The sequence below is a fragment of the Necator americanus genome, chromosome II (assembly GCF_031761385.1).
Source record: "Necator americanus strain Aroian chromosome II, whole genome shotgun sequence".
In the NCBI taxonomy this organism is placed as follows: Eukaryota; Metazoa; Nematoda; class Chromadorea; order Rhabditida; family Ancylostomatidae; genus Necator; species Necator americanus.
In genome coordinates, this window is record NC_087372.1 from 26,286,316 (window position 1) to 26,297,065 (window position 10,750).

The 10,750-nt window shown below is 39.3% G+C and overlaps 1 protein-coding gene across 2 annotated transcripts in view; it reads right to left on the bottom strand.

The window, feature by feature from the left end:
* Positions 1-759: 759 nt before the first annotated feature.
* Positions 760-10,750, bottom strand: part of RB195_019534 (uncharacterized protein) — a gene marked incomplete at both ends in the record, with an annotated part of 18,559 nt that continues 8,568 nt past the window's right edge. The window contains 9 exons of one of the 2 annotated variants that reach the window (XM_064187427.1): positions 760-932; positions 1,011-1,119; positions 1,650-1,756; positions 1,816-1,954; positions 2,039-2,144; positions 2,282-2,414; positions 2,583-2,676; positions 4,227-4,354; positions 6,759-6,858. In XM_064187427.1, the coding sequence (XP_064043308.1) occupies positions 760-932; positions 1,011-1,119; positions 1,650-1,756; positions 1,816-1,954; positions 2,039-2,144; positions 2,282-2,414; positions 2,583-2,676; positions 4,227-4,354; positions 6,759-6,858 (1,089 nt within the window). Of the gene's footprint in view, positions 933-1,010; positions 1,120-1,649; positions 1,757-1,815; positions 1,955-2,038; positions 2,145-2,281; positions 2,415-2,582; positions 2,677-4,226; positions 4,355-6,758; positions 6,859-10,750 lie in introns of those variants that run through there. The other variant, XM_064187428.1, reaches the window with a different exon arrangement.

Consider the following 10,750-nt stretch of genomic DNA (forward strand, 5'->3'; position numbering starts at 1 on the left):
AGACATTCCATATTTTTTGGGATCTTTGAAAACTAGTTTTTGAGAAATTACATGAAGTTTAGCTTCTTAGCTGCTTGAAATGTATGTGTAAGACAAAAATCTAGTAAATCTCCGAACTATATTTCTGCTATTTCTGCTATTTCATGCATTTCTTGGAATAGGATGAAGACTTCCTTATCAATTTTTCGCTTCCAGCAGCATGTTGTAAAACTCAAATCTTCCAATGCTTTACCAAATAATTCCACTTGGAACGCTCCGCACAAATTCTTCTCACGGAAACTGCAGTTCTTTGAACGCTGATTTCTGGATGTTTTGGTACCACTATAAACGCAGGTGGATCGCTGAGATATCCAATCTCATCACACTATTATCACCATGATTATTTCCGTGGTGATAGACATACTCATAAAGCAAAGTTTATTGTGGTTCCTTGCGTGTTCAGACAACAATAATATCCCTCGATGGCGACGACATGCGGAATTGAAAGAGAATGTTGCAATTGAATATAAGAATATCATTTACTCGTATATCAGTGTGTACAAACATCAGCCATTGGAGTGGTACTCTTAGCTGTGCTGTGAGTCGATGAGAACCTTAGGTAGCGCCTAGTTCGATAAAGAAGTGATCAGAAACGCAGATCGTTCATATAGATAAGAAGCTCTATTTCTAATTAACATAGATGATGCCAAATGCTTTGACTTCTATGTACTATTTACACGTTACATTATTAATTGTTTCTATAACGGCGCAGCCGCATGATTAAAGCGGTACTTTTGCAATAGTTGATGGTACGGTAGCACATCGAACTTTTTTCGGAGCGTCAAATACTCCGAGCGTTAGTCGACATCTGGGAAACTCCCAGTATGAAAGACAATAGAAGAACGAGTTGTACCCGACGAGCATGTACTCGGCGACGGAGAATGCCACATACGCTGGAAGGTCGACCATTACGAAAAAAAAGAGTAACCAACAAGGAAAGGTGGTAATGATGATGTTTTTTGCGGACTAACCTTGAGGAATGCAGTACGCGAGAAATAGTGGATATGAGACGGCGGTCGAGAGCGATAGAAGAAGACCAGTGACGAATGTGAATGCTTTGATCCGCCAGATCACTTCGTACTGGAATAGACAAAAATAAAATTAGAATTCAAATCTAGGCTTACGAACCCTAACAACCTGTTCTATAATCTTCATGAAAAGTGAAAGGGAAAAGACTTTTAACCTCACAAACACAGGTTCCTGTCACTTAGAAAAAGGAAAGTACAATAAATCTTTAGCATTACGCAGATCGCGTAGTTATTTAATTTACAAATTATACTTCGTAAATATGTGACCGCTTTAATCTCATTTAGTATTCTTATAAAGTTGAACTCAAATTGGACCCGTGTCAGCATCCAAACTCTTGATAACAACAGATGTAACGACTTTTACCTTTCGACCTACTAAATCGGAATTTAAAATTGATTGTTGTAACAGAAAAGAAATCGACCGTCCTGCAACCATTAAAGCTTTCATTAACTGAACTGAATTTTATAAGATCTAATGTGAGTTATAAGGTTCTACTTTAGTTTATGTCACTGCACTGATTTTAAAACCAAGAGGTCAATTAACGAAATGAATTGGTGGAAATAAGCACCGTCAACACATACCTTTTGTGACGTTTCGCGAATCCCTCCAAAATGATGCAAAATAGTGTTGAATAACATATTGAAATTGAAGGAGATGATCCAGATTGCGTATGCTATAGCATGTATCACTGAAAAAAACAATGTTCCGAAACCACAACGAAGGAGATAAAAAGCTGAATTCACTGACCAAAATTACATTTTATATCTAAGATGGAGACGGCCACAAGCCCGAACAACTCCGACCACATAGTCTTCGTGTAGAAATAGATCACTCGCCGATAAGCCGTCGATTTTGGAGCAGCATTTCGGAAAGCTCGCCGGTACAACTGGAACAATTCATGTCTTCTGTGATACCTCTTCACACCTTATTTTCTTAGGTTCTGAACGAGGACAAAGATTCGTTAACGTACAATCACGAAGAACATCCGCAGCGGACAGTGCAGAAACATGATGAAGAGCCAAACGTAACGTTGTGGCTCCCAAATGCCAATAGCGTAAGAAACGGGAGGTAACATCCTAAAGAACTCAGTGCAGAAAATTCCCGGTGTTGGGTGATCACCTGTTTCAAAAACAATAAAAGCCAGATTCTTGGCGAGAAGGAGAAGCACTGAGGAAAAGAGGATTTAAAGCAAAAAGTTAAAAAGGAAACTAACGAGTGAACTCCAGGGCACTGATCACTCTGAGTGAAGTTTGCAATGAGATTGAACTGGAAGATGTAAGTGTAGGCGATACAGAAGTAGCAACCGATTCCTGGCAGAAGAGCCCCCATGCATACGATAAATCTCACTGAAACAGCAGTTCCTCAGAAACCGCCATCTTCTCCTCTTTCCTGCCTTCACCACCAGTCACCCGCAGCCTAAGAGGAACCAGTTCCGCTTGGCCAGAAAGAAAAACCGAAAGGCAATCACCCTCAACTCATCTAAATTGACTGTACAGTGGACAGCTATTACTCACTTTTTAGCATCCGCTCCACAGTTCCATCGTTAGTTAAGTGCGTCATTTTAAATGAGAACAGAACACGATAACACGGATTTCCTCGAATTTGATCCTGAAAAAAGTTCCGACCAATTAAATTTCTTCGAAGTGAGAAGATGGCAAATAGTAGCAAGAAATTATTAACCACAGATGATGAGTCTGAAGTATGGAGAATAACAACTTGCAGTGCTATTAGTATAATTACGTGGATACAGGAACAGAAACAAGAAAAAAAGCACTTTGTCCGATTAAGCGGAGTCTTAGGTAGAAAAAGAAAGTTCTACTAAGAAACTGCCGAAGTGAAAGAGCCACAAGAAAGTAAACGTGAAGTTTTGCTCTTCGGGAAAGGCATCGTAGGCTGCCTAGGGAAGCGGCCGGTTCGTATGGTCGTTGTAAGCCTTTTTATGGACAACATGTGGAACAATGTCCATTCAACAATACACAACGGGGAAAACAAAGACAAGGAGTAGACAAAAGTTGTCTGCTAGTGCTCCTCTGGGAACTTCCTTCCCAATCACGTCCTATAATTTAGCATTATAATCCTGCTCAGTGTGTAAAGCAACGAATGTGTCGAGAAAAAGCGGTTAGGACAGGATTGCCGCGAAGTTTCAACTGGCAACATCAAGTCCAGCTTTTACAACGTGAGACAAGATCATCGGAAGTCGAACGTGATAGTGGTTGCCACTCCTGTGAACGTTCGAAAAAATAGTCGGAGTTTTTCAACGATTAGTGCAGCCTGAAAGCTACGACGCCACCTGACGCACTATCCTAACCGTCTGCGGTTCTCAGAGGTCAAGGCAATGAAAGAATGATGGCTTTTCAAAATCAAGAACGACTTAAAAATAGAACTTCCAACATTGAACTTCGAAGAGGTTGCTACAGCCGTCGTTGGGCTGTATTCTGTATGCATTCAGAGGGGAACCGGCTTCACGGCGAAACCCAAGCCTTATAATCTCACAGCGCGGTTCAGTGCACTTGTGAGTGATTTTTTCTTGGTTTCCTTTTAAAATGAAATTTGTAGCACGTCTCAAATTAGAAGTTCAAAATAAATCATATAACAACAATATGGAATAAATTAAGAATTAGGACGACAAAAATAATGTGCAAAGATAGATGAGATAGCTAGATAAGTTAAATAATGATAAATATATATATATATATATATATTGGTTGTCGAGCTGAAAAACAAGCAACAAGAGCAAGAACTCAGTTGTTGGAACTAATGTCGGATACCCACTACTACTAAAACCACTGCTAAAACGAACTTTGCCAACTGCTAAAAACAAATGAGAACTTTCAGGGTTCACTTGAAATAAGAGTTTAAGGGTTTTCACTGGCAGGAGTTTCTGCCACAGTTGCACAGGATGTTTCTTATGCACCGTTTTCCGGAAAATGTTTTCCTTGGAGTTTTGATGAGGCACGTCCTCCCCTCATATTCAGAAACTTATCCTTTAAACAGCGATAGATGGAAGACAAAGTTTAGAGCACTCCTCCTTCTCTGGAAGTGTCCGTGGCTACCAACACTATGGCATAGTTCTCTATTTCAGTTGCTAAACGGAGTTGAAAATCAGTGTTTCAGACAAATAGAGTAGTTGTAGACGCGTGTATCCTCCATTTAAATACCTTGTGTTCGGCATCAAGGACCCAACAGTTAACGATAAAAGTGCCAATTGCGGTGTTTGCTGAGGGTGAAAACAACTTCGGAACAAACATCTTGTGGTAACCTCCCGAGCAGAACATTTTTAGCTTACCTAAACAGCAAGAAGTCCAATAGTTTGAGTTAGCAGTGGCACCTTTTGCTTTTAATATGCGGAAAGCAAACTCCAAAAAATCCCCATACACCCAGAGGCTATTGTGAATCCCAGGAAAGCCGAAAAAAATTGTCCTCAGGAAGACAGAATTTGACCTTCACCCCAAGATTCCGAAAATAGTAATCAGTGGACTTAAGAGCTAACGAGAAAAGAAAAATGTGAAGGAAAATGTTCCAAGTATGTTGATGTAGGTCAATTTAAAATCCATCTGTACTCGAAATGCACTACATTGTCATCTGGCCAGTTCTCTGGTGAAACTCTGGCAAAAACTATCCAAACTAGCACAGAAAATTTATGATCGTTCACATAGGCAACGGCTTTTCCAAAAAAGTTTTTTTTTTCAACTCCTTCATTGAATTTCCAACTACGTTTTCCATACGAAACGTAGGATCTAACGTCACATTAGACGAAGAAATTCTCGAGATAAATCTCACATTTTTGAGAAACATAAAATAACGAATTAAAGAAGTAAGAACAATTTTTCAACTCGGCTCTTAAATAGCACCGATATGTTACACGTTCGAGAGCTGCAGACCAGTGATCACTGTAAAGTTATAAAAGAACACAATCACATGCGAACGATAGCACAACATCCACAATGATAATGGCCAATGATCATAGCGGTCGAAAAAACGTCATTCTAAGAATGAAGTTTTATTTTGTTAGGATCAACTTTTCTTTTTACTCTTATGAAGGAAGGTGTGTAGAGACAAGACAAATCCTGCAGTGCTGGGCTACGTTACACATAAAATAGGACACATACGCTGACAAAAGCAGTTTCTGTGATATGAACTGAATGTCATCCAGATGCCATCAAGTGTTGAATTGAAGTATGAACGAAACGTAAAAGAGGATAGCCTAAAAGTGGAGAATCGAAAGTAATGTCCTGTAAATTTTCACGTGTTTAACGATTCAGATTTCGCTGAATGCATTCAATGATCACGTTGACCTGCTTCCATTTGGCGCAGCAAGCGGTCAGAGCTAGCCGAAGAAAACAAAGAAACAAGAAGGAGGATAGTGGGAGGACAGCGATGATTGCTGAGATTTTGGCCGTCGCCACATGCTGTAACCCGAACGGACATCGATCAAAAACGGCTGGGATCAGACCTTTTTAGAACTGATCTTTTACTCTTGAAAAACGGTTGGTTACTCCCGCCCCTACAGAAATGGTCTTCTTTTTCCACTCCGTAAAAACTCCTTCTTTGATAGAGCATGTAAATGCTTGAGCTGGTAGAGAAATGTTCATTCCCTAACTTGTTAAGGAAAGAGGAAGTTCAAGGGAAGTGTTGGATTTGTGGACAGTTAGCAACAGAAGTATATTAATGAAATCAGATGAAGGTTAAAAGGATGAGGAGGATGAAATGATGATCCGGAAACGTGAATGTATAGCAGGACGCGCGTAGTCGTAGCGACTTCCAATTGTTATTCTGGTCAGGAGCTACATAGTCTGCGCATCTGCAACAGCTTTGCGTGCCTGTCTGCAAAGATGGCTATCAAACAGGACGCAAACGTGTGATTATGCCTAAAACGACATTAAACAAGCGACGACACGCTTCCATCTGTTCGAGTTCGAATGGCTGCTGTGAGAACGGGAAGCGTTTCCTTCGCAGTGAGATGAAGAAGAGATCATGGCGTTGCTGCGTTGAGAACGTCGTCTTATTGTGGCAGCTGTTCAGTTATAGATTGCTATAACTGCAGAAAAGTCGCAAAACGAGTTTGTTTCCGACAAATCAAGGATTACGATGTTTTTCAGTGCACGCAAAACATATAAAACGAAGAGTGATCAATTTTGCACACCAGAACGTTTTTCGGAGCAATTCCTACCTCAAAAAATATTTTCTTTGACCACCCTTATATCGAAAATATAAAAGCCACAAGTTATGATGTGCTTGTTGTTAAATGTCTAAGAAAATTACATTAAAACTGCAGATCACTCGGAAAACGATAGAAGCTAGGAGCACAAATGAAATTCTGGAGATAATGAGGGCAAAACAGGACACTGAGCTTTTCTTGTTAAAATTAATTAAGGGAGTATGGTAAAAAAAAAGATGGAAATGAATCGATTACACTGCAGCTCAGTCCCGAAAATCTCCACAAGAAAGCGCCTTTTAAAACAACGTACCAAGAAACTGATGTAGTTGGAACACCTGTTAGAAAATATAACATTCAGACTGTAGATTACGAGTGTGAGTGTGCCCTCGCTCGGTCCCCTAATCGTCCTAAAAAGACGGCGTAGGAACGGCGTTTTTTAGGACGATTAGGGGACCGAGCACATTTGGTCCTATGAGGGGCGTTATATCGCACCCCCTTCCGCTATTCTCAGCAGCGTATTCAATGACTTTACTTAAACAGACTGCTGAGGAGAGCCCATTGATCTTCGACCGCTCGATCGTGGATGCGGCACGTGCACGATAGTAGGGCGTTTTCTTTTCTTTCGGAGCACACTGGATTTGTGGTTTCTTCGAATTCAAACTCATTTCTATCTCCACCAATGAAGAGCTTCTGTATAAGTGGTTGAAAGTGTTACCGCAGTTTTGTGAACGGAAAAATTAAGACTTTCTGCTGGCCAATAATCTGAAGATGAAGAAACAGAAGATATTGATTTTTATGGCTGTCTATTCGTGTAAATTTCTTTTAGCAACTATTCAAACTACATAGATCCAAAGGAGCACATTGAGAGCTGAAAAGAACATTTTAAAAATTCCTCCTTGCGAGTTTTTGCATCATTTTGTGTATCTGAATAACTAGAAGGATTGGAATAAAAAGTTGGAAAGAATATCGTAGAGCGCCACTAGCAACAATAGAATCGTTTTTTACATAGAAGAATTCTTGGCTCAGCTGAAGTGGTGCCGTACTGGTAACTGTTGTTTATTTTCAGCGGCTTGGGAATGTCGCAGCCTTTAATGCATACTACAGTAACCGTTAAAATATAGCCTTTCGATTTGTAGATGATCGTTACTGAAATTTAAAAAAAATAAAGGTTGGAAGAATGAAGGATTATTGAATGCAACATTTGTACAGCTTACGGTTTATTCTCACCTTTCCTTGAGGAATTTATGGCTACTCATGACCTCTGGGAATCCTTTCACCAAACTGCAAATGATCCAAACATTCCGCCAATTTCTCGAAGGGAAACCTGTTTTGGCGGTTAAGCGCCAGAGAAACGAAACGTATAAAACCTGCAATATTTCTTATGTATTTTGCTGCATTGGGAGGCTCGTATTTCTTATTTCTTGAACTGAACTCTCTGTCTAGAATTCAAGTCACAACGTATTCAAAGTATTCGAAGTTTAAATACTGATCTGTCTTTAGTTTTGAAATGAACCAACGAAGAGTTTAAAAAGCACCTTTTATTCCACAAAGAACAGTATCAGCCTTCATTTCCTTTTTGATTTTTGTTATTCATGGTAACTGCTTAGGAGTGCTAACACCACTTCTTATATCTAAAGTATAACGTGCGAAAAAGTCCCAAGTCCTCTTTAATCTATGAATAGAAAAGAAAAGACCACCCTTTTTCGCACAACTGATCCAAACAACACTTTTAATATGAAACGTATTATTTATTTTTTTTTGTTCTGACTCAAAAAATGTTACCTTTTTCTGTACACCATTAGATTATAGGAGTAAACAAATAAAACATCCTTAGGTTGCGGCAGAGGGCCAAGCTTTGATTTCATTCCACGCATAAGTGCTTTTGAACAGAAGTAGTTTTCTATCGCCGAATCTCTACAAGCAAAGAAAATTGGAAGTATCCTCTCCTTGTGGTCTACGCGATGTGACGCATTTGCCGAAACTCTACGTTTGCCAACTCATCGAAGAAAAAAAACCATCATGACAGTTATTCAACGTTAAGGAGAAACTATTTCTTAAACTTAATTCCCCATTTGATTTCATCGGAAGAATGAAATACTTTGTTCGCAGAGACTACTTTCGATGACAAGAACTACGATTTTTCAAGTCTTCGCCAAGCGAAAACAAATGCTATTTATATATAGACGTTACTGTAAACAATCGTCATGCAAAGGCACACACCATTTCCATTTTGAAGAACGAAACAACGTCATATGTGTCTTACTAACAACAGTCAGTGTAATCCACTGAAATAGACCACTTGCAAGTGTCATGGGAATTTTTGAAAAAAGCATGTCCAATGATGATAACTCTCTCCTGCAAAAATTGAACATCGTGCTGAACATCCAAGAGCTCAATCTCGTCGTAACATACATCCGGTCATCCCTAAACTCAGTTTTCTTTCTGCTATGTCAGGGACACACACTGTTTCTCTGTTGACACATCGCTGCAAAAAGGAGAACATCTTATGGTAATCGGGCAGTGGCATAGCGAGGACAAGTTTTCGTAAACTACGTCAAATGAAGGGCCTTCATCTATGCGTTGGTGTTAGTGCTCACCACTGAGTCCCGGCAAATTGCTGCTCAATGCACAGTAATCGCTCCGAGGTTGCACCCGCAAAGAACAGCTACCGCAAGTTTCAGGTTCGCCACAAAAAATGGTATGGTGACATTGCGAGGCAGCAAATTCCAGCAGTAATGGAACAAAAATTTTAGGATATCACTCCAACGTTGTCCTAAACCAAATCTTCATTGTCCGAACAACGGAATAAGTGATTAACGCCAGTTCAATAGACAAGTAATTTAGTCTTTTGTTAGAACTTGTGACCAGCTTTAAAAAATATGAAAATTCAAAATAGGATTCAAAAAAGGAAAACATAAAGGAAGCTCTCAATGCCTGGACTCAGAGCATACCTCTTTTTTTCAAGAAATGTAAACACTGCAAAGAAATCGTTTGCACAGAAGGGGTCAGAAATTTTTATATACCACTTTTTCGCTACCAAGTTGTTGCCCACATGAACTGCAAAAATATTCTTCTTTGAAGTGGAATCCTGCATGGAAAATGGATACAAACACTCTAAAAATTACTATCGACGTAAGTTTTTAAAATAGCCACAGAACACGTCGTACCTCGAGTGTGTCCAGTTCTCAGTGCAGACCAATTATTGGAAAGAAAGAAGATTAGGGGTCTTTCGCCTCCATAAGTGCAATTTTCAATGCTCGGTTCTTCCCACTGTTAGGTAGAGCTCAGCTTCCAGGAATGACAACAAAATGCAACAGAACTACTAAAGAAGCAGAAAACACACTTGCCTGTGTTCTCTATATCGGTGACATCTCATCTATTGAAATCCTTAGAGCCCTTTATCCTATTCAACTAAGGAAACCGTGAACAGAGAATTAGAAACTTATAAGTAACAACGATCAATTGTTGGAACTTAGATCTAAAAGGATGAAATTCATAAAAAGTTAGAAGATATAGATAATCAAAGCTTTCCTCTTTCTGTTGGAGAATCGCAAAAGTCACAGTAATATGAAAGCTGTTAACGTTTGAGAAGAAAACAGTTTTAACTCTTGTACTTTTGCCGACATCTGGCACTCAGAAGAAAAGGAACTTCTTTTTAAAGCATGAATGTGGTGTAAACGTGTTTGACGGATTTCCCATTGACTCTGAACCGAACTGAATTAGAATTATTAGGGATATCCATAAGTAAACAATTATTATAAGTGTGGAATATTTGCTTCGGTCTAGTTCAAAGCGTGAACGCACACAGACGTGTTTTACACGGTAATATTACAACTCGTGGTCTTGACATTTGTGACAATTGAATTCAAACTCTTTTATTACGACGTTGTTAAATGGCGGACAATCAACCAACTGAAAAACATTTACGTCACTGCACGGAAAATTTGTGACAATTTGCATGGAGACGTGGTGAAATTCCATAAGTGCCGGTGTAGGAAATTTTCCTGCGGTGATTTTGACTTGCCTGATAGCGATCGAAGTGGACTCCCTATTGAGTTTGATAATGACCCTTTAAAATCACTGGTGGAAACGGATCCCAAACCGAGTGTTTAGGAATTAGTATACACTCTTCAGCCTACTTGGTCAACTGTCCAAAGACATCTTCAAGAAATTGTAAAAGTTTACAGGCAGGACATATGGGTTCCGCAACTACCGGAATGCGACAACGCCAGGCCGCACGCAGCAAAATTAATCCAGGAAAAAATAGGCAGCTAAACTGAAGGTTTTGCCATATCACTCATATTCTCCAGACATAGAACAACCTAATTTTCATTTATCCCGAGTATAGAACATTCCCTGAGAAAAAAAAATTCAAAAATTTCGATGAAGTGCGAACTTATTTAGAATCACATTTTTCTTCAAAGGAAATAAAATTTCATGAACAGTGGCTTGAAATCCTATCAGCAAGATGACAAAAAGTCCTGCATTACAACTGAGATTACATAAAGGATGAAGGATAAAGTT